The 22,800-nt window shown below is 37.2% G+C and overlaps 1 protein-coding gene across 1 annotated transcript in view; it reads left to right on the top strand.

The window, feature by feature from the left end:
• Window positions 1-3,166: 3,166 nt before the first annotated feature.
• Window positions 3,167-22,800, top strand: part of LOC139734977 (norrin-like) — a 29,740-nt gene continuing 10,106 nt past the window's right edge. The window contains exon 1 of the mRNA XM_071645754.1: window positions 3,167-3,804. Coding sequence (XP_071501855.1) covers window positions 3,568-3,804 — 237 coding nt within the window. The 5' untranslated portion in view covers window positions 3,167-3,567. The remainder of the gene's footprint in view (window positions 3,805-22,800) is intronic.

The following is a 22,800-nucleotide window of genomic DNA, read 5'->3' on the forward strand; positions in this document are numbered from 1 at the left end:
TTTTACCAAGCAAAATTAATTTAATTCTCCATTTTGAGTTCGACAGATATTCTTCTTTTTAATGCAACCGCCCTCTACTGGTGAAAATGTGATAAAAGTAAAGTTTTGCTGCATCAAGCATTTAGCTGGCATCTCGGACTTAGAATATTCTGTGCATAGATAACACAAAGTTTCAATTTTGGTTCGAATCACATATGTTTCATTTCCATGTAATTTCTTTATCTACCTTCCAGCACTATATTGGCAGAGAGTGAATTTAAAATTACTATGATTCATTTCGGGAAAGTTATTACCAGACTCTCTCGAGTTCAATGCAATGAATGTCATTCTACTGTAAGAATATATATCCAAGTTCCGGGACACCCACCCATTTCCTTCTTCATTCCAGCTGGCACACACGTACACACATTTATTTTGTTGCCTTGCACCAAAAGGGTCGATATTTTTAAGTTTTTACTTCTTTTTCTGCCAACGTCGATTCCAATCGTCGAGCAGACGACCGTCATGCCATCAGCTGTCGGTCAACTTGATTTAATATCCTTTCCCACACGCCTTCCATTTCCTTCGTCACCATACTCAGTCACTCGTCTGTTCCCGAGAGAAAAAAAAAGAGGCGCGAATGTGACTTCGACGTCTTTCACATATGAAATATAATTAGTGGATCTAAGTATGAACGTTATTCAATTTTCACCGCATATAGCACTCAAGACATTGTCAATTTAGGAAGATTTGTAAAACATTTTTGGAACGGTTCTTTTCATTTGGAAACTGTTGATATTGTACATGTTGTAAAAATATTTATGAGTTGCGTGCATGCTATTCCTACTAACCGTGATCAGATCGCGAGGTTAAGTTGTGTTGCGCTTGCGCACAGTGAGGAAACGTCCGGTAAATATGGCCATACGATGAGCTCCAACTTATCTTACCAGTGTGAAAGGGGGTTCTGGTGTGCTTACAAGACATGCGTTGCAACGCGATTATGTTAGAATACTTCCAGATATGATTTATATATAGAGACCCAATAGATAAAGTAATCTTACAAGGATGACTTTTTTAAGGGTCACCACAGCCAATGGGATCCTGGACATTTCATCCGCATGGAATCAAGAGAAAACTTTATTTGGCAGACACCCAAGATGAAGAGATCTTAATGTGTACATATTCTGTATATTTTACTGGCGTAAACTGCTCTGAACAAAGGGAAAGAAATTTAGCTGATGTCTTAAAATTGACCAGGCAATTATCGATTATGAAAATTGATGGTGTGATTTGATGTCAAATTCATTGAAGATAACATAGCAAACTCTGAAAATATAGCATTATCAGTGGTCAAAGTTTATGATAAACATGATAAAGACGATAGACTTTTATCATTGGACTGTGGTTGACACTGGTTGAGGAATGGAGAAGGGAACATGACTTTTAAATCTTTGTCGAATTATGTCACAAACCAAACTTCGATTCAGCCAGACAGGTCATGCTCTCATGGGGAATTGCGATAAGTTCTTTTTTTTTAATAATAATGATGCAATATTAGAGAGGGAAAGAGGTAGAGAGGGATGGAGGGAGGGGAGTGCGAGTGAGAGTGGTGTTGATAGCAGATCTGGGAACAAAACGTGACAGATGCGTTGTGTTTACGGCAAAGAACACAAGCAATAGTCGTTTCCCCGATGAAGGAGAAAAAAAAATAACAACAGCAAACAAACTGGAAACGTTCACAAGACACTAGAGGTTTGATTGAACATTCCATGCATGTTTTGTTTGCGTGAGCATTCAGGGGCAAGGGATAAAATCACTTTCATTTTCAAGATAAACATTATTACTATGATAGTGTTCCCTTGATTTATGATGTTGTATGCAGTTTTGTAGGTTAACACTTGTCAATCAATGCATGATTATGTGTACGTTGCAGATCGAAAATCAATTCAAATCAAATCAAAATGTGCAGTCGTGTAGTAAGCGAAACTATGTGTCGTTTCTTTGAGGTATCTATGGCATCTTTGATGATGATGATGACGATGATGACGAAGAAAATGATGACGATGATGATGATCATGATGATGACGATAATAGTGATGTGGTGAGGATCATGAAGATAGTGATGGCGATGATGATGACGATGATTATCGTGATGCTGGTGATGCTGATGACAATGATTGATGGTGATGATGATGATAATGATTGATGGTGATGATGATGATGATGATGGTAGTGGTGGTGATTGCGTTGTGATAGAACTATTTCAAAGATAAATCGTTGTTTGAATAAACATTACCTACGATCGTACCAAATGAACTTGCGTATGCTTGAGTTGAGATGACATCCCTGTCTACGCATCTGTGTGTTTGTGTGTACGTGCGTAACTGTGCGTGCGAGCCAGGGATCCGGAAGCTTGAATTCCCCTCCTTCTTCAGTCATAGCAAACTGTCAGGAGAAATCGCTCGCATCATTTTCATCTCAGCTACACGTCGGATTGTGGTCCTCGTTCTCGTTTCTTCGTCCTCAGCTCTCTCGACAACAGCCAAAATTCTTTGGCTGCCCACGATAACTCTCGAAGAATGTGAACGTCTTTATCTCCCCCACTCAAATCCGACAATCAGCTGCCACGATTTGTCTTTTCTGTTCCCCACTCCCTATATACCGTAACTTGGGGAAGGTACTCCCCGGGAATACTCCCTATTCCACAGTCAGAAACACTTTTCTCGCTTTTTGTTGTTGTTGTTGTTTTTTTTTCTCTCTTTCCCTTCCCCTCTTCCTCTCAACACACTCACTCTTTACGCACACACTTTCTTCCTCTGTATCTCCCTGCGTATATAAAGAGACAAGTTCTCGTCATTCCACCAGAATGAGCACAGACGGTGGTCGAACCAGGCACCGTTTCGACCTTGCCCCGTCAACCGACTGAACCACTCCCGGTATAAGTCCAGGAACGCGAGAACATTGCAACGAAAATTTCGCTCCGCCATCCGGCGAGGGTACTCAGCGATTGCCAAATAGACAAGTCCTTTCGACGCTCCACATTTGACAACAGAGAGGAGGAGAGAGAAGAGGTTTGATGGGAACACAGTCATAATTATGTAAATGTCGCAGAAGTCTTAAAAAAATCACACCACACGTGTTTCCGACGTCGACTGAGACACCAGTCTGACTTTCCGCCGGCGCGGCGCTGCTTCGAGGTGCTAATCCTTGCTTTTGTTACGCGTCCGCCGAAATGTCTACGATAGTTTTCGCCACGGCATTCCGCAAGAGTGTGGTGTTTGCTACAATGATTAAGATGTGATTTTTCTGATACTGGTAAAGTTTGCGCCAAGTGACGTCATCAAATTACAAAGTCGCCGTACATGAAAATATTTCAACTTATAATTGGCGATTTTCGGGTCAATTATAGCAACGGGCGCCACGATAGTTCATGCAATCCTGGAGAAACGAGTTGGAGCCGTGCCCTTGATTATCTGATCGCCTGATTGACGAACTGCTTGACACCTCTTGCTGAGTCTTATGCAAATACATTCTCCATAAATCCAAATGTCTATCGAGGGATAACACACTAACTCATCGACCCATCACATGAACAGTGCCATGGAACACTGCAGAGGTTTCCTTTGTCCGAAAATTTTCCGCAACGTTACCATGGCAACGTGCTACTTCATTACCATCACCATCGTCATCCTCTCCCTCATCTCGGCAACGACGTCGCACACGCAGTCGTCAGCGGTGTCGTCGTCGACGGGAGATCGTCCCAAGTGCATGAGGTACTACCACACGGAGAGGATATCGCATCCGAGGAAGGCGTGCCAATCAAAGGTACGATTCGGGGTTTTTTTTCACGATTTTCACTTTCCACCATTACCTTGATGAAGTAATCTTACTGACACTAATAATGATACATTTTACATTCTCTGTTTATGTAGCGCATATTATTATCATTTAAACAGTCCACGTGCACTCAAACACCTCATTCAATCGACTGACAACCTTTTGTTTATGGAGAAACTTCGGACATCATTCCAATTTCTAATGAGGAAAAGTATTTCATCGACAAATTTATCCGGCTGATCATCAAGAGAAAAAAAAGAAGAAGTAACACTAAACTTAATAGAACGCATGTGAGGAGAAATCAAATTCTAAAAATATCAATTCACACGTACTTTGTGAGCATAATGTGAAACTAATCAGATTTGAATAAGTTATGACCTTATGCTAACTTTTACGGCTAAAGAGTTAAAAAATAGGGTCTATGACAATGCCTTGCATGATTTGTATCTTGTTTATAAAGTATTGATTACACTTTAGAATACCGTTCAGAGAAAGACAGACACATACAGGTGCACAATGTGTGAAGATTATATGGATATTTTAGTTAATTGACATTTTATTTGTGTTTATATCGGCTCATAATATTATCATGTATGTATTTAGAATATTCCATGCTATGAGTAATGATAACCCCTGTCTATACGCTATTAAACAGAAAGAAATAAACATGAGACTCTTTTGCAGAAATACAATAAAAAAATGGCAGTGTATGCAACCACACGCGTGTGTCTTTACCATCCAGCCACACTCTGTTAGCTTAGTGTCGAACTCATTGGCTGTATGACTCGTGAGCTGTATAACTCGTGGGCTGTATGACTTGTGGGTGTCGGTCTCGTGACGTGCACCCAAACATACCGGTATGACAAAATAGATATTTGCAGGTATAACATTGGCTTACTTTGACGTTAGCAATTATGGCCTAGATATTGCTTCGGGACATTTATCAGTGGCTTTAGAAATATGACTTTAGAATGAGAGATATTGTTTTGACGCGTTTACATCATGTCAGTGTTTTTCTGATATTTGGTTTGAATAAGACCGGTGTATATCTGAATATCTATGATTTGTGATGTGTTTACATCATATTAAGCCCTCTTTTTCGGACATCTTGTTTGTATTAGACTTGTATAGCTATAAATATTTCCTGAATATTCACGGCCTAAAAACAGATTGTAGTAGCTCCATTATGTTTTTGCGGTTTTCTAACAAAAAAATCAAGTCAAGTGATGTGAAGCAACTACAGAATACCTAATATCCTCATCTACTTTGAAGATATAATAAGATGGTTGCACCCGATACCTGGATGTGCCGTTTCGTGAAAATATGACTTCAAATTTTAAATGCCATTAGCTTCGGGGTTTTGTCCTAATATAAAGTTCGACTGAACTTCGTATGTTTTTGTTTTTGTTTTTGTTTTTGCTGATGTTTTGATTGGTTTTTTTTTTGGGGGGGGGGGCAAAAGAAAAAAAAAAGACAACGACGTGGATTTGTTTGTTTGTGTTTTATTCAGGAATTATCAATATCGTATCACGGGCGATCTTCTAAGTGACTGAACGCAAATCTTATTTTTATTGACACGTCCAATATACGATCGTTCGAATGATCACGCAGGATAAAGCAGATAGACAATATTCAATTATCAATCAATTTATACCTTTCATCTTTCCTTCTCTGTTGTTTATTTTTGTTTCTCTTTTTTTTTTTACTATGAGTTTTACAGTGCATGCTTATACTTTCGGGCTTTCGGACATGGCTTCCTATATACTACATCTCAAGCACGAACGATATACATCCCTCGAATTAATGATTGTTGCTTTATCCTACAGCAACAATAAAGGAGGGAACTTATTGTCAGAATCTTAGAACTGAAAGGGATAATACCTCTGTGAAGATCCCTTTCAAGAGGATTTCATACAACTTTCATGCAGTTATTCATTGATTTTATTTTTAAAAACAATATGATGTTTGTATAGGATATGCAGGGAGAAAATCATGCGTCCAAAAAGTTTTCAAGTTTAAGAGTTAAATAAGCTATATAATTCATCTTTGCGCTAGCTGACTTTGGTAAGATAATAAGGGATTAAAAGAAAAATTAAGCTCATTTGTTAACGAATCTCTTACCGACTTGACAAAGGGAAAAGGTGAAACCAAAGGAGAACTCAAAAGAAGAAAAGGTCACCGTAAATACTGATAAAATGCTTTAATCACTCGATCTGAGGCTTTGGTTACTCAGCAACACGTTTATCAGTCAACTTTTTAAAGTTGTTTGTAGGAAATGGTTCGACAAGAAATAGACCTGAAGAAGGCTATTCGAGTTTTTATACGACACCACTGTCGCAGATCGTTACATAGATACAGTGTACCAGCAAGCTTCGGGCCTATGATAGTCTTACGCCGTCTTTTATTACACTGTCACTATGCAACATACGATTCTATAATGTGTCAGTATCCCTTTGGGAACATCAGCCCGTCATGAATGATTTCAGTCACAAATTTTGTCGAACGAAGACAAAGATGTGAATGACTAAAAGTAGGAAGTATCTATCAGATAGGAAGAGAGTGGTGCAGGAGCTATCCTGGATTCACACTGTGTCACATCAATTTGTGTTTGAACATACCCAGGAAATGATATCTTGATATGATTTTTACTGTTTATGTTCACCGAAACGGGAGTCACGAATTGTTACTCAAACAGCAATTTTCGCCAAACTTCCGCTACATGGGAGGTTTTCACGCATGTTTTCACGCACAGAAACACTTGATAATACTCACTGCAGTCCAGAGGTTTTTGATTTATTTGATTCGTAATGTAACACAGGTTCGAGTCAAAGGAAGTGTCGTAATTTTGAATGCTCAAATAATGTGTGTGTGTGTGTAGTATGTGTCATGTTAATGAATGTCGGATTACGTGCAGAACTCGGGGGAGAAATAAACTGCCTCTTATAATGACAATAAAGTGTTAAAATGGTTCTGTTTTGCATGTTCTCCACGATAGATTTCGACATAAAATCATTATCATTAATACTTAATCAGAGTTACTCGTAAAATATAAACAAAAATGGCTTACCTTTGGGAGCAGTGATTTAAAAAATGTTCAAGATATCACAATTCATGTACATGTATAGGTCTGTTGTATCACAAAACATCCTACCAAATAAGATTTTCCCAATAAAGCCTAAAATATGAGGAGATGTCAGCATTTTTCTCAATAAACCATAACTGTAGACGGTTTAGTTTGGAAACATTTTTATGATGACTATTGTTCACATTTTGTGTATTTAACAATACTTGACATCGATTATACGGATTCAAATATTTACAGTGGTTGTTTCTATCCCTAACTCACATTTTAGAAGTATTTTAAAGCACTAATGCTGGGTCTTTGTTTCATCTGCAAATGGTAAATTGTGCCTTTAAAGTTGTATGGATGTAAAGTGCAATCAAATAAACAGGGAGAAAAGTTTCATTCAAAACAAAAAAGTTTGAAGGGATAGTACAGTATTTTTTGTGAGGTACTTAGAAACCGCTTTATGAAATGTTAAAGAGCATACAATTTTAAGAGGAATTTTAAGTCTATTTGATGAAAAAAAAAATCGGTTTTGAAATGGCTGAGATATCCAAAAAAACAAAGTAAAACAAAGCGATCCAAATAAAAGAAGGGTCCCACCTTTCAATTAGGATCTTTTTTGTCTTGGATATCTCAGCCATTGCAAAACCAATTTTTATCATATAACCTTTTAATTCCTCTTAGAATAATATATCGTCGGTCTCATAAATGCCAAAAGGGCCTTAAACCACTTCCACTGTTATGCCAAAAGGCCCTTAACGCTATAGACTTTGTACACTATTAGTGCCCTTTTGGCATAACAGGGGAAGTTCTTTAAGGCCCTTTTGGCATAAGGCCGACGATATGCTCTTTCAAATTTCCTAAAAGGTTTCTCATTATCTAAAAAGATCCTCATCAAAAAACGTTGAAAACCTGAAGTCCCAGGTCATCCGAAACTGTACCATCACTTTAAAGTTGCTAATGCAGGCAATATGCACGAAAGAATGATACTGAATAATCATCGCAACTAGCCTATAAATTTTCAAACTTGGGTATGAGGTGATGATGTAATCATCTGACAACTCACCCATTGGTTTATCAAACACAACACGATGATGTCATTGCACCTCACAACTCAATCTTTGGTTTATCAAGAAATCGATGTTTTAGTAAATAATTATCCTGCAATGACAACGCATCATTGCTGTATGACTCGTACACGCTGTATTGATGAGAAGAACATTTCATGCTGCATTCTTGTTTTTCTTTCAGTTCTGGACACAGAATCTAGTGAAGTTTCGTTTTGTTTTGAATTGGAAATCATTGGTAGAGTTGCGAGGTGATCTGTTTTCATGTTCAAAAGCTATTCATTTCAACTCTTAAAGGGGAATTCAAATCAAATCAAGTCAAATCAGCATTTGAGGCAACGCCAAGCGCCACGCTCTCAACTTGCGATGATAACACTCTTATGTCATAGATTGAAGGAACATCTTTGTTCCCACAGTTGTGTAGATGACGCCACGATTCAACAAACGTTCAACTCACGCTGCAATGAACACGCCCTTGATTGTTTGGGTGCAATCACTTACGCATATACAAGGAATCTTGATACAAACTATGAGGGGATTTGCGAGTATTTCATCTGCTCTCTGCATCTTAAATGTCTTGACAAATTCAATGTTTCTGTGAGGAATCGGTATAATCATTGTGCGTTATAACTTTACGGTATATATACGTAATTGTCGATCATTGCGAACTGGCCCTACTTGTGATATCGCAGTATCGAGTATCCGACATATCGCGATATCAGTAGGCATCAATCGTCGTCTGTCACTCTACTCGAGCGTGTGATAACAAAGTCATGTATCATCGATCGCCCGGGGTTTCAATTCGCTCATCTCCTCTGTGGTATTTCTTTTTTTCTGCGATGTTTCTCCTGCCAAAATAATGCCCCTGATATTAGCTCTAGACATCGAAGCCTTCGTCACGGATAACAATAACAATACACGAGGTTGATCCGCGTGTTTATTTTCGGACGTCCGTGAGCTGAGGCGGGTTGAGCGAGTGCGTCGCATGCTGACGGTTCGCCTATAACCGCGGCCGGCTCGACTGGCGAGGCGGTGATGACAACGTGCCGAAGATCTCGTCAGGAACATCTTCGCGACATTTTGAATGCAAGCTATATAGAGCCTCCTTGAAAAGGTTGATGTAAACAATTTTTCTCGTTTTGATATGTAGGGCGTCAGACGTTATGCTCAGAGAATGTGGCTGAGTATCTGGGAAATTTGCCCGGTACAAAATGGAATGCGGAGTGGTGAAGCTTTACTCGACTAATAGTTGATTCAAAATGCGTTAAAACCAATATCCATGAACTTGACAATCCACCAAAATAAAAGCACTGGTGATAATGAAAACAATTTATCGAATTATCTTCGGTATTCTATTCGGTATACATGCATCAAATATCGTCATTCCCATGTAAAGTTCACAGTTTTCGGGTGGTGGACGTGACAGGATTTTATTCCGACTTTCTATCACCACCGAGGCATCGGGAGAGTGCATGAGTTCAGTGGGTGAAACATGATTTATTTTTGTATGTTTTGGTGCGCTATGTGTGTGTTTTATCGCGTGTTTTGCTAAACGATTTCGGGCCACAATTTATAGTGTCATGGTCGATGTTTTGGCATTTCATTCTGGACTCTTTGTGACCAATCTATCAGGGTAAAACACGTGCGTTCATTGTGTTGAGAAATGTTGCACACTCCCCCCCTCCTCCCCCCATCATTTTCTTTTTTAATTTAAATCATATACATTGAAGAGTAAGCTGTGGAGTAAGTTGTGGATATAAAGTAACACATACAACCACACACATACACACGCACACACACAAAAAAAAACACTTAATGCAAACCACAGTTTTAAAATCTTCACAGACGGGACACCGTGACTCATGTGAAGGATTCATCGAAGCATAGCATAACATAATTCATTTGTCAACGATTTATAAACTAATAATAGGCTAGCTCTTTCAGGTTATGTTGTTCAGTTATTAGTATTACATTAAAATGTATTCTTATAAAAAGAACTTTTTTTCAGAATGTTCAGAATGTATGATAAGAAAGGATAATTATGATGTACGTATATGTAGGCATATATTATGTATATAGGCCTATATGTCATGCATCTTTGTTTTACATCTACAATATTGTGATAATATATATTTAGATTATATTTTGAATATGTAGGGCATTTTGTTGTTTTTGTTAGCATATCATGTTTGTACATTTATATTTTTGTTGTTGAAAATATTGTTTAAAGGACAAGTTCACCTTCATAAACATAAGGATTGAGAGAATGCAACAATAATAGTAGAACACATCAGTGAAAGTTTGAGGAAAATTGGACAATCGATGCAAAAGTTATGAATTTTTAAAATTTTTGTGTTGGAACCACTGGATGAGGAGACTACTACAGCTTGTGAGTCATATGCGTACAACAGTATAAAGAAAATGTAAAAGAAAATTTAACATATTTTCACTTTTTTCGCATAATAAAAGAGCACTTGACTTGCCTCTTTCTAAAGGCGGGGGGAAATATATTACCCATAACATTTGTCGGTAACGAGTCAGGGGAATGTGTACTTTTTTCAAAAGATGGAATTTTGTGAAATTCTCTTCATATTTTCTTTATATTGTTGTACGCATGTGACATCTAAGTTATACATACACTGCAGTAGTCTTCTCATCCAGCGGTTACTGCACAAAAACTTCAAAAATTCATAACTTATGAACAGATTGTCTGATTTTCCTCAAACTTTCACTGATGTGTTCTACTAATATTGCTACATTCTCTCAATCCTTATGTTTATGAAGGTGAACTTGTCCTTTAAATGTATGATACTTCGTGAAAATGTATTACACTGTAGGTGATGATAAATCATACGGTAGCAACAGACCTACATTCCTTGTTCAAGACCAAGCGTATTTTTATCTAACCAATTTGAGCGACTGTGTCTTTCAGCAAAAGATGTTTGAATTCTACCAATTTTTATGCCTCCGCCACGAAGTGGTGCCGGAGGCATTATTATTTACGTCAGTCTTCTTACTCTAACTTTGTCTTGAAAAGTCAACACAAATGTTGAAAAAAAAAAATCAAGGTAATTTTAGCAATGAAGTAAGTATAACATACATAAAAGTAGCAAAAAATCATTAAAAAGTCACGGCGTAATCTATAGACTGTAGATTGTGCTGTCATATTTCTTTTCATGACTATAAATAGACGTTTATAAACGTGAATTTCTGGATGATTGAGAAGTTGGTAGTACAGAGGGAAACAAAATGTGTCACCATGACGTCAGACCTTTATATTTTGAAACATTCAATGTCAGACTAAACCTCCAAAGCTTGGAACGATTCCTATTTCAGTGCATACTCTTAAATCTTCCCCGTCTCTATGTTCTTTCTTTTATATTTTTATATCATATATATGCTTAGTGAAACTTGCATATGGATATATGTATTATAAAAAGCGATGCGTTCATGGAAAGCTCACTAAGTAAAGATCGCAGCTGGATTATATCGTCATTTTGTCCCCCAGATCTTTCACTGCGATGTACTCTTGTAGTCCTTTTCTTTGTTGTTCCCCTTTTGAGAACTAACATCTTCTATATACGCCATGATTTTATTTAGGGAACTTTTGGTGACATTGAGAAAAAAAAAAGACAAACGGCAATGGTATAGGATGTTGGATAGTGCAGACACGGGCATGTACATTAACGAGGTCGTATAGAAGATGAATTTAGGAATTTAGTGTAGTTTTATCTGTGGCGTATTCTGGGCGAGGCTGCAGATTGTACCACGAGCGCCCCTGCACCATTTTCCCTGAGAGCCAGCCATCGATCCATCGAGCCACATTGGTACATTTACGGGTTTACGCAGTGCAGGGATTTCCACGTTCACATCGTTTTATCGTGGTTAGTCCCGTCCATTTGTTTCAATTTGACAGGGAGCGTGTGCGCGAGACATCATTTTGCGGATCAGCAAATGCTCAAAATGGGCGGAGTACGGGTAATATCACTCTAATACAGCCTTTTATTGATTTGGAGGTTTTATTGACACAAGTGAGGGGGCTGCTCTTATTGTCGATTTTAAATTTGTTGTCGTTACGCCTGTCGAATCGTTGCATTATTGCGAGCAATATCATACACGAGAGAGAGACATGGTTGGTATGATGTTAACTGTCGTCTCAAAAACTCAGCACGCAAGACAACTCCCTGAGATTAATTTTCCCCCAAGTGCCTCGGTATAGCTTCCGGAGACGCCAGTAAATCGCGGTGGAGGGGAGGGTGACGTGAACTATTTTCCTGAACTGTTGTCAAGTCTAACACAAAGAGGGAATGGGGGAGAGGTGGATCGTACATGGTTGGCTATGAACTTCTGGAATAATATGGTGCAGTCAGCAAATACAACTTTTATTAAACCAGAAGAACTCATTTTTTGCCATTTGCAGTGTTGTTTTTAGATTTACTTTTTCCATCTTTTATAGGTTTGCTTATAACACAATATTTTTCCTTTTTACAGTGATTCCATGGAACTGCAAATCTTAGGGACTGTTTAAATACTAAACTTGAGATGCCCTTTCTTATCTTCCAGAGTAATTCACAACATTTACAAGCTTCACTTCTGTTGTGGATATCTCTTTTCCATATACAGCTAAACAATATAACTTTATTTACTTACTTAGTTCATTTATCGAAATATAAAGACAAAATTACTATGATTGTCTTATGCATTATTGAAATTTGTGTGAAATTCTTTATTCATGTAAGCGTTGTATGTATTACCTTGTTTTATTGCTTTATATGAAAATAAAATCATTTGAGTTTGATTTGAATTGAAGTATCTTAACAACGTCTGGTCAAACGGGATGATATCGCCAGTATCTATCTATTTTTCATTCATTGTACTTTTCACCTAATGGGGAAAAAGGTTTTCTTAACATCACAAAACGACTCCCGCATCTCTTCAGTCACATTCTGTCCTGTTGCTTTCATGCGTAATGCTTTCATATTCAGGTTATCACCAAGTGTGAAATCACTTTTTGTATCAGTACAATGCATGTGTATTTCTAGCTCTTTAAGCGGGCTGAGTAGCGACATATGCAAGTTTGTGAATGTGATGTTGCATCACTCATGTTATAGGGCCTATAAAGGCAAAAAGATCTTATTTATCAGGCCAATGTTTCGGTTGTAACACTGCGAAGCTAAAATCTGTTGAGTGTTTGCTTCATTAACTGCTAACATGGCTTAAGTCAATACCAGGGACATTGTATAAGAAACACACACAAACAACATGAATAAACAAACACTAATACTTCTTTCAAGAATCCAGTTCGTCTTAAAGAGATTTCGATTCCCTTTTTGGCTGAATTATCACCTTTGAAAAACTCTGTGGTGACACTGCTGAAAGCGGACACATTTACAGGGCTTGTTTGTTCGCTTGTGCGTGGATGTGTGTGTGTATTAATATTATACACATATGTGTGCAATGGTAATTGTAATAATTATGCAAAGCCACCCTTCTTTCACATCTGCCGTGCAGCTCTGATTTCAACAACCCAGTTCACAGTTCGGCTTTGCACATGTAATGACCAGATGAAGAAAGGGGTCGTTTGTACGATCAGGCATGTTTTTATGCCTCCTCCACGAAGTGGTGCCGGAGGCATTATGTTTTCGGGTTGTCCGTCCGTCCGTTCGTCTGTCCTTCCGTCCGTCCGTCCTTCCGTCCGTCCGTCCTTCCGTCCGTCCTTCCGTCCGTAATGAATTTTGTGGACAAGGTAACTATCAAAACCTTTTGAGGTATCCTAATGAAACTTGGCATGTATGTGTATTAGGGGGTGAAGTTGTGCCTATCAACTTTTGGGCGTACATGCTCAAGGTCAAAGGTCAAAAGGTCAAGGTCAAATACATACAATTTCACTATTTCCATCATATCTCTATGCAATGCCTGAAGATATTTTCTTGAAACTTAGTGTATACATGTATCACCCAATTAAGAATCTCTGGTGAAAGTTTTGGTCGTGAGGTCAAAGGTCAAAGGTCAAAAGGTCAAGTAAAAATATTAAAACTTCACTTTTTTCTCTGTACCTTGGAAATTGTTCAAGGTCTCTTCATGGAACATAGTATATATACATGTACTGACTGGCAGTGATTATCTAGAGAATTTAGGGTTCATGGGGTCAAAGGTCAGGGGTCAAAGGTCAAGGGCAACACTTCAAAATTTTACTAAATATTTCCCTCATGTTTATGCAATGCCAGCAGGATTATTATTATATTTTTTTACACTAGGTGTATGCATGTTTAACCTAATAGAGATTCTCTAGAAAGGTTTTTTGTTATTTTGTTTATGCCTCAAAGGTCAAAAGGTCAAAGATCAAGTGAAAGTGCTGAACTAAGTTTTTCCTCCATATCTCGAAAGTGGCTCAAGTTATCTTGAAACGTACTACATATTCATGCATCTTCTGCCTGACAGTGATTATCTTATGAATTTTAGGGTCAAAGGCCAGATGAAAATGGTAACAATTTACTATTCAATACAGAAATTGCACTTTTTCCCCATACCTTGAAAATTACTCAATGCATAAATGTATGAATGCATGGGTCAAAGTCAAGTTAAAGTCCGTAAATCCCAAATACATGCTCTCCTATTCATCCAATTAAACCTAGGTCAAGGAAGGTGAGCATTCAACACATTTGTGACAAACTTGTCATTTTAACATTTAGCCAATTTTGTGAAAATGTAATCACACATTGTCCACATGTACTATTTAGACCTATTAGGAGAATCATGCATTATGGCGGAGGCATACCAGTCGCCATAGCGACATTTCTAGTTTCTTTTTGTTTTGTTTTGTTTTTTGTTTGTTTTTTTAATTCACTCTAAGCCCCGGTTTAACAGAGCCTTTCAAACCAGAGTTACCGTGACAACGTCCGGACCATCTTGTGTGTGTGTGACTGTGTGTGTGTGTGTGTGTGTGTGTGTTAAAACGATCCCCGCAAAATGTCGCTCTGACGCTGTCGCGGTATGACCTATAGCTTTGCCAAATTCGAGGTGCTCTTACCAGATATAGGGTAACTACCCCGACATTACCTCGACATTACCCCGTTAAATCTGGCCAATAAAGTTGAATGATTTTACTCATCTTACATGTCATTTGCATGTGAATGTTCTTTGCGACCACATCACTGCCAGTGTCATTTAAGAAAGTGTTTTGAAAGTTGACTTTAACCTGTAGGGAGGTATCAAGAAATGAGTCAAATCGGATGACTGACGGAAGTTTCACCAAAATTGGACAAGTGATTAGAACGCCATGGGATTTCACTGAAGTTGCACTTGTTTACATCGAATACGTAGACACGTAAATTGGAAGAGTCAATGTGTGATGGTGTCATCAGCACCGCGCCATTCCTTGCTGATTAGTGCCTATACCCAAAATATGATTATAATCATTTTTTTTTTTTGATCGATGATTTGGCAACTGCAATTTCCTTTCCCCAGACAGTCATCATCCCTTGATTATTGCAAGATTGCGATGATTTGATGCACACGATACATCTTGTTCGTTTTGATTTCATGACAAAAAGAGGAGATTTAGTGCAGCTTTGTGTACGGTTCAGTGGGAATCTTTATAAGTAATGACTATACTTATCTCATTCTCTAGTAGAAAATTACTGGTTTAGAAGTGATGATTTTCTTTGACCTTTAGAAGGGATATATAGTCGCTAGTCGCCCTGCTTTTCTGACCTCCGAAATGACTCTTTAGGAAGTCTTCATGTGCATTCCGGTTGAAAAGTTGTGATTCAGCTGTGAGATATATCATCATCATCTCATCTCGAGAGACTCTCTTCGCGATATCATTTTATAGCAAGCTTTAGATCTGCGACGCGAACGCTAAGACGACGCTATTAGGAAAAAAAATGTGTTCTGCACATGCGCTATCCATGACAGCTGTTTCCATTGTCAAACCCGCCGGAGGAGGCGTCGTCTCAGCGTTCGCGTCGCATGTCTAAAGCGCGCTATCGTTCCCGGGAAGGGGGGGGGGGGGGGGTCAATACTAATATTTCATTATTTGTCTGAATTAAGCTCTTGAATGACTCCTATATCATTCAAGTCAAATTCACATGACGCCAAGTTTCCCTTGTTTGAAGAAGGTAGAAGTGGGGTATGACAAGAAAATAATCTAGTCCTATACGTGGGTTTAGCGAACGCAGAAAGATCAGTGAAACCGTAAATAACGACTGAAATTTTTTTTAAACGTATAAACGTGGAATCGTTTAATCTATACGTATCATCTTTCAAGAAACTTAACCTAATCCCAGGTTACACAAGGGTGGGCATTCTTACCCCCTCCCCCCTCCCCCGGGGCAGGTGAACAGCCTGGAGTCAGAAGTCACTCGAACGTACGGAAAAGATATATTTTGATAAACAACAGCATCTACAGTCTCTCTTGACAAATAACCATATTTGTGTCTTCCCGTGATACATCATCTGCGATAGTTGTCCACTGCCAGAAATATCGGCGATTTATGCTTTTGCACTTTCCGGGGTTACATAGATAACTCAGCTCGTAAACTGGCACTCGGTAAGCGAGCAAGCCGTTAGTCTTGTTGCAGGTGTTTCGCAGTTTAGCACATGCAGTAAGACCTTAATTATCTATTCCGATTATGAAGAGATAAATTACTTCAGCAGAAAATCTGTCCTTTCATCAGTAGACAAACAAGAGTTTCATACTTAACAAAAACGAACGTACAGTGGTTGACAATTCAATGTTTTTTTTTAAGGTCTGCATAAATCAAGTCTCAATTAAGTCTTGACATAAGCTTCTGGGAATCCTTCAAACAAATACTTCTAGGTATAGATTCCTTACATTCTTTCTCATCTATTGATTTTGAACTTATTTGTTGTATTCAACAATTTGCCCATTCAATTCTTGATATTCATCAAATCACTTCAGATCACCTTGGTTGTATAGGGTTGAAAGGTCATCGTGTGCTCGCCAAACCTTAATAATAATAATAATAATAATATGAAATATTTATTTAGCGCTTAATACAACATGTTACTAAGTGCTTTACAATGCTAAACAACCAAACATACAAATCAGCTTAGAATAACAAATAATTTACTACAAATGCATACAGGGCCTACATAATCATTAATTCTGCTCTAAAAATAAATGAGTCTTAAGTTTCTTTTTGAAGATGTCAACGGAGGTGGAGGTCTGAATGTGAGTAGGGAGAGTGTTCCAAAGAGTGTTCCAAAGAAGGGGGTTAATGAAACCAAGATTTTACAGAAAATCAGTAATCATGCAGCAACAATAGTAGGCCTATAAATCGGCCATATGCAGTACAGACATCTGAGATTGATATAGGAACGGTGTTATTCAATTCAATTCATTTCAGTTCAATAGTTTATTCATTTCCATCAAAGAAGAAAAAGAAAACATGATTCAAAGCGGTACAAGTTGTCTATTTGACTTTCATTCATCTGATAAGGACAGTTCGTCGAATACAATATAAGGTATATGCACGAATGGTATTATAAAAAAGAGAAACAATGCACACTTTGTCATGGTAACAAAAAAGTAAATAATCGTAACGACGGAAAAGAGCTTTTCACTAAAAAGCCAAGCTTGCTTTACGTTGAACACAGGAATGAAAACAACGACAGCACCAATATACCAAATAAGATATATTCATAGTAAATTCATCTATATACCATTGTACATTTGCTAAATGATGATGCTGATAATACAAGCATACTATAAACAGTACTTACGATAAATGCATACATGTAAATGTATCATAACGTTTATATCGTATAGGTTTCATGAGAAACAGTCAGATTATATCTATCAACGAGCACACGATCTCGTCGTTCGAAATCAACGGAATCACAGCGTGGCGTTGCTCGCCACACGGAAGCTATACAAGTGTGATGTCATAGCCATTGATCGCCATGGAAACTGTTGACGTTCCAACCCAATCTATTGTGACATTGATATTGAAGGTTGTGAAAGCCTGTTTGTGGAAATCATTAATGATAAAATGAAAAATAAGATAATTGGTGTTATATACAGGCCACCAAATCATAAAACCGAAATGTTTTTAGAAAATTTTGATGAATGCCTCAACACGATTACACAAGAAAATAAGGAAATTTATATTATGGGCGACTATAATATTGACATGACGAAAATAGATACTTTAGCGGTAAAATTAAAAACTATTCTTTTTTCATATGCTTTCCATTCCCATATTGATAACCCAACAAGAATATCCCAAACATCTAAAACCTTGTTGGATGATATTTTTTCTAATAACTTTTCTGTAAATAAATTCATTAATGGTATTTTATATTATGATATATCTGATCATTTACCGATATTCATTATTCTTCGTTATTCTGAAAACGTCAAAAGTATTTCAAAACCCAGGCCGATAATGTACAGAAAAGAATCAGACGAGAATATTGAATTACTTAATCTTGATTTAGTGAAGGAAGAATGGCAAGAAGTGTATCTTCAAAATAACGCCGATAAAGCTTATGATATTTTCCTAGATAAACTTTTATATTATTATCGAAAAAACATTCCTTTAGTTAAGAAAAAACACGCAGAAAGAACAAACATCCCTGGATTACAAAGGGAATCATCAATTCAATAAAAACCCGTAATAAATTGTATAAACTGGCGATTACTACCCACAATACAAAACATTTTACAGATTACAAAAAGTATAGAAATATACTCAGTAATTTGATTCGTATTTCTCGTAAAATGTATTATTCTGATAAGTTTGATAATCAAAAGGATAACGTAAATGGTTTATGGGAAACTATATATGAAATAACAGGTAAAAATAATAAGGAAACATCGTCCGTTTTTTATAATGACAACAAAGAACTCATAAACCCTGATGAAATATCTGATGCTTTTAACTCATACTTCGTAAATATTGGCCCCCAATTAGCTTCAAAAATAAAAAACAAACATGTTCATTCAAACTTTACTGAATTTCTTCCACCAAACTGCGACAAATCCCTTTTCTTTACCCCAACAGATGAGGAAGAAATACTGGAGATTGTTAACAGATTAAAGCCAAGTAGATCTAGTGGCCATGATGAAATAAGTGTTCATATACTGAAGAAAATCATCAAACAAATAACCACACCTTTATCTTACATTTTCAATCTTTCACTGTCTTCTGGAATATGCCCAAACTCATTAAAAATTGCGAAAGTAGTTCCAATTTTCAAAAGAAAAGACGACCCTTCTCTTTTAACAAATTATGGACCAATATCGTTATTACCTAGTATTTCTAAAATTCTGGAAAAAATTATTCATAAACGCCTGTACATTTTTCTTCATGTAAATGACCTATTATACCTAATCAGTTTGGATTTAGAAAGGGCCATTCCACCGATTTAGCTATAATTCAATTGTTAGATAAGATTACTGAATCTTTTGCAAATAAAAAACATTTTATAGGAATTTTCATGGATTTATCAAAGGCTTTTGATACCATAGATCATGATACATTAATTTACAAATTAAAAAGATATGGTATTCGTGGTTTAGCACTTTCTTGGATTATTGATTATTTATCCAACAGAAAGCAATATGTACTATTTAAGTCATCTAAATCTCCGAATTCTAATATTGTATGTGGTGTTCCCCAGGGATCAATTCTTGGCCCCCTACTGTTCCTTGTATATATTAATGATATAATAAATACATCAAAAACTCTTAAATTTATACTTTTTGCGGATGATACTAATGTTTTTTTACTCCCATGAGAACCTTGAAACACTGTTTAATACTCTGAACACGGAAATAGACAAAGTCTCCCGATGGTTTATATGTAATAAATTATCCCTTAATGTCTCTAAAACAAATTTTATACGTTTCAAACCTACTGCTTCACAGAACATTAACAGCAGTTATAATATCAATATTGATGGATTATCTTTAACTGAAGTAAGATTTACTAAATTCTTAGGAATCACAATTGACTCGAGTTTAACTTGGAACGATCACATTCATAATATCCACACGTCTGTCTCAAGAACTGTAGGAATTTTATATCGACTGAAAAACTTCATTTCTCAAAATTCCCTGACTATTCTGTACAATGCATTGATCTTACCACATATCACATACTGCAATATCGCTTGGGGAAACTGTGGCTCAACTAAAATTAATCCAATTTTTACTCTCCAAAAACGTGCTGTACGTTTGATTACCAATTCCCGTTACTTATCCCCATCCAATCCCCTATTTCGTCAACTAAAAACATTGAAAATTGAGGATCTTCACACCTTTCAAACTGCTGTTTTTATGTATAAATATACATTTAATTGTCTTCCAAAAATTTTTGATGGCTTCTTCACTCCAAATTTCACCGTTCATTCATATCCAACACGTCAGTCGTCCGATTACCATCTCGAAAACCCCAGAATCATTTTAGCTCAAAAATCATTAAAGCACAATGGACCAGATATTTGGAATTCTTTACCCCCTAATTTAAAGCAACGTACGTCGTTGAACATTTTCAAACGAGAACTAAAAAACACCCTCATAATCCAGTATACTTCTGACACATAAATATTCATACCACCTGGTCAACAAACACCCTAAACAATGAGTTCACGGCCATAACTGAAGTAACATTCACCTCATCACACTGATACACAAAATAACACTCAACGTACAAACCAAGATTCATCCCAACACAATGCACACCGCACTGCACCGCACGCCCTTCGCACAATTACTTCCCACTCAGTGAGTGGCAAGATTTTCTTTATGTATCTCTTCGTTGAGCCCATTGCACAATTACCCCCCACTCAGTGAGTGGCAAGATTTTCTTTATGTATCTCTTTACCTGGGGCCATCATCCTCGTCAAGCTTAGCTTATGATGATGGTCCCCTGCATTTCATTTTTATCATTTCCTATTGCTTCCTTTCATATATGATATTCGTTCTTGAAAAAAAGAAAAGAAAATGTATGTAAGATCCAAACGTTACGAATATTAGCTGTGTAAATGACTATGTAAGTATTTTGTTGATTTGTTGATTTGTATTGATTTTGAAATGCAGAAATAAAAACTGAACTGAACTGAACTGAACATCATCACTCTGGTACTTAAAAGTTCAAATGAAAAAAAGAAGAAGAAAAACCCACAAACAAAATCATTGTTGAAATTGCCACATTCTCGTTAAATTTTAATTAAGCATTATGATTATGTTTGCATGTTTGTAAATGAAAAAAAGAGACAAATCCTTCTTTGTTCATAAAATTATGATTGTGTGTGTTTAAAGGGAAACTTTATCCGTAACTATCTTTGTGAATTTAGTCAGTACAGAAAATGTGGGAGAACGTGTAGATCAGTGAAGTTGGAGGTAAATCGGACAATCCAATACACAATTAAGTTCCACCTATTCTAAGACGTAGGCCCATGTCATCATAGAATTTGCTAGTCTCTCACCATATGCTTTGTCGAATTTTAAAAGATCTCCTGTTACTAAAAGATGCTTTTCTTAAACTCATAAGCGTATAGCTCTAGATAATAAATACTGTATGATGAATAAAAAAAAATAGCAGTATTTCTTTTGTTCAGAGAAAACGCAGCATTCTGTACTATGATGGATTGGTATTATCTTTGTTTCTCTTTATAATAAAGGATACAGACACTGAAAGGTCAAGAAAATTTCTGCGAGCTTCAAGCGAGACTAGGCACAGCACTCATTTCTGGAGAAGAATGAGCCTTGTTATAACTTGTAATTTTGAATCTTGTTTGTACTATCCATCACCGAGATTGATGTAACATGCTTGCCTAACTGAAATGTTGGTTTATCCCTGATCCGTGATCACTTGGTGATGTCAAACCGAAACAAAACGTTACCCGGGTTCACTCCATCAATAAAGTCTGAGAGACATTATCGGTGCGTCATAAATCAATACTCTGCAAGGACTTGAGATGACGCGGATTAGAATATATGGGACTGAGGACAAATGCGCCCTTCTCTTCTTTTTTGTTTCCCTAATCTTAGACCTTCGCGCTCAATCAGGATCCATCTGCACTTTGCAACATATCGTAAACTCACGTCAACATTTACGTCCATACCGAGGCAAAGTCATATTCATATTGTCTTTATACGTGTTCTTGGCTTCGAGATGTTTTTATAAATTAGGAGGAAATGTACTTAACTAGGCCTATATAGTAGAGTAATGCCTCAAATTCTGTCACTTGAACTTTTTAACAGTCAGCGCAAGTGTACCTGACAAATGCGGATCCCAACTGCCAAAATGCGTTATCCTACTTCACATGAATAATATTGCTCGTTTGTTCGTGCGTTTCATTTCTATTTCTCGTACACTACATGTGTACTTCTATCTGGAGTCATGGCTAACTTTACCTCTCTTAACCCTTTGTGCTTTTTTTTTTTTGCCCGTCAATTTAGTTACGACTTCTTAGTGAGAGTGAAGTGTACATGATGATCGTATGTTCATCCTCACATTTCTTATATCTTCGTGGAGTTTTGTACTGCGTCAAACTAACTTTCGAAAGGCAAACAAGACCTGCAAGGACACACTCGTCATTGTATCCCTTAGTTAGTAGTAATGACGAATATAGGGGGATAATAGTGAAGAATTCCCGCGGAAGCCACATTATACATTCTTCTTCTCCGTACAGCTGTTTCGGTTCGTTCATCCCCCCCCCCCCCCTTGTCTATCCGTCTGTCTCCTTACTCCCGCTGTTGGTCTCACTCATATTTTTCAGTCTTTAAGGAACTATAAAAGAAAAAGAATATGTGCCTTTTCATATTTCCCTTGACTTTATACTCCCCACTATTATGAGACTTCCCGGTCTCTTACC

Source organism: Diadema antillarum, unplaced genomic scaffold (assembly GCF_040938485.1).
Source record: "Diadema antillarum isolate AM-2024a unplaced genomic scaffold, OU_Dant_1.0 seq00000561_RagTag, whole genome shotgun sequence".
Classification (NCBI taxonomy): Eukaryota; Metazoa; Echinodermata; class Echinoidea; order Diadematoida; family Diadematidae; genus Diadema; species Diadema antillarum.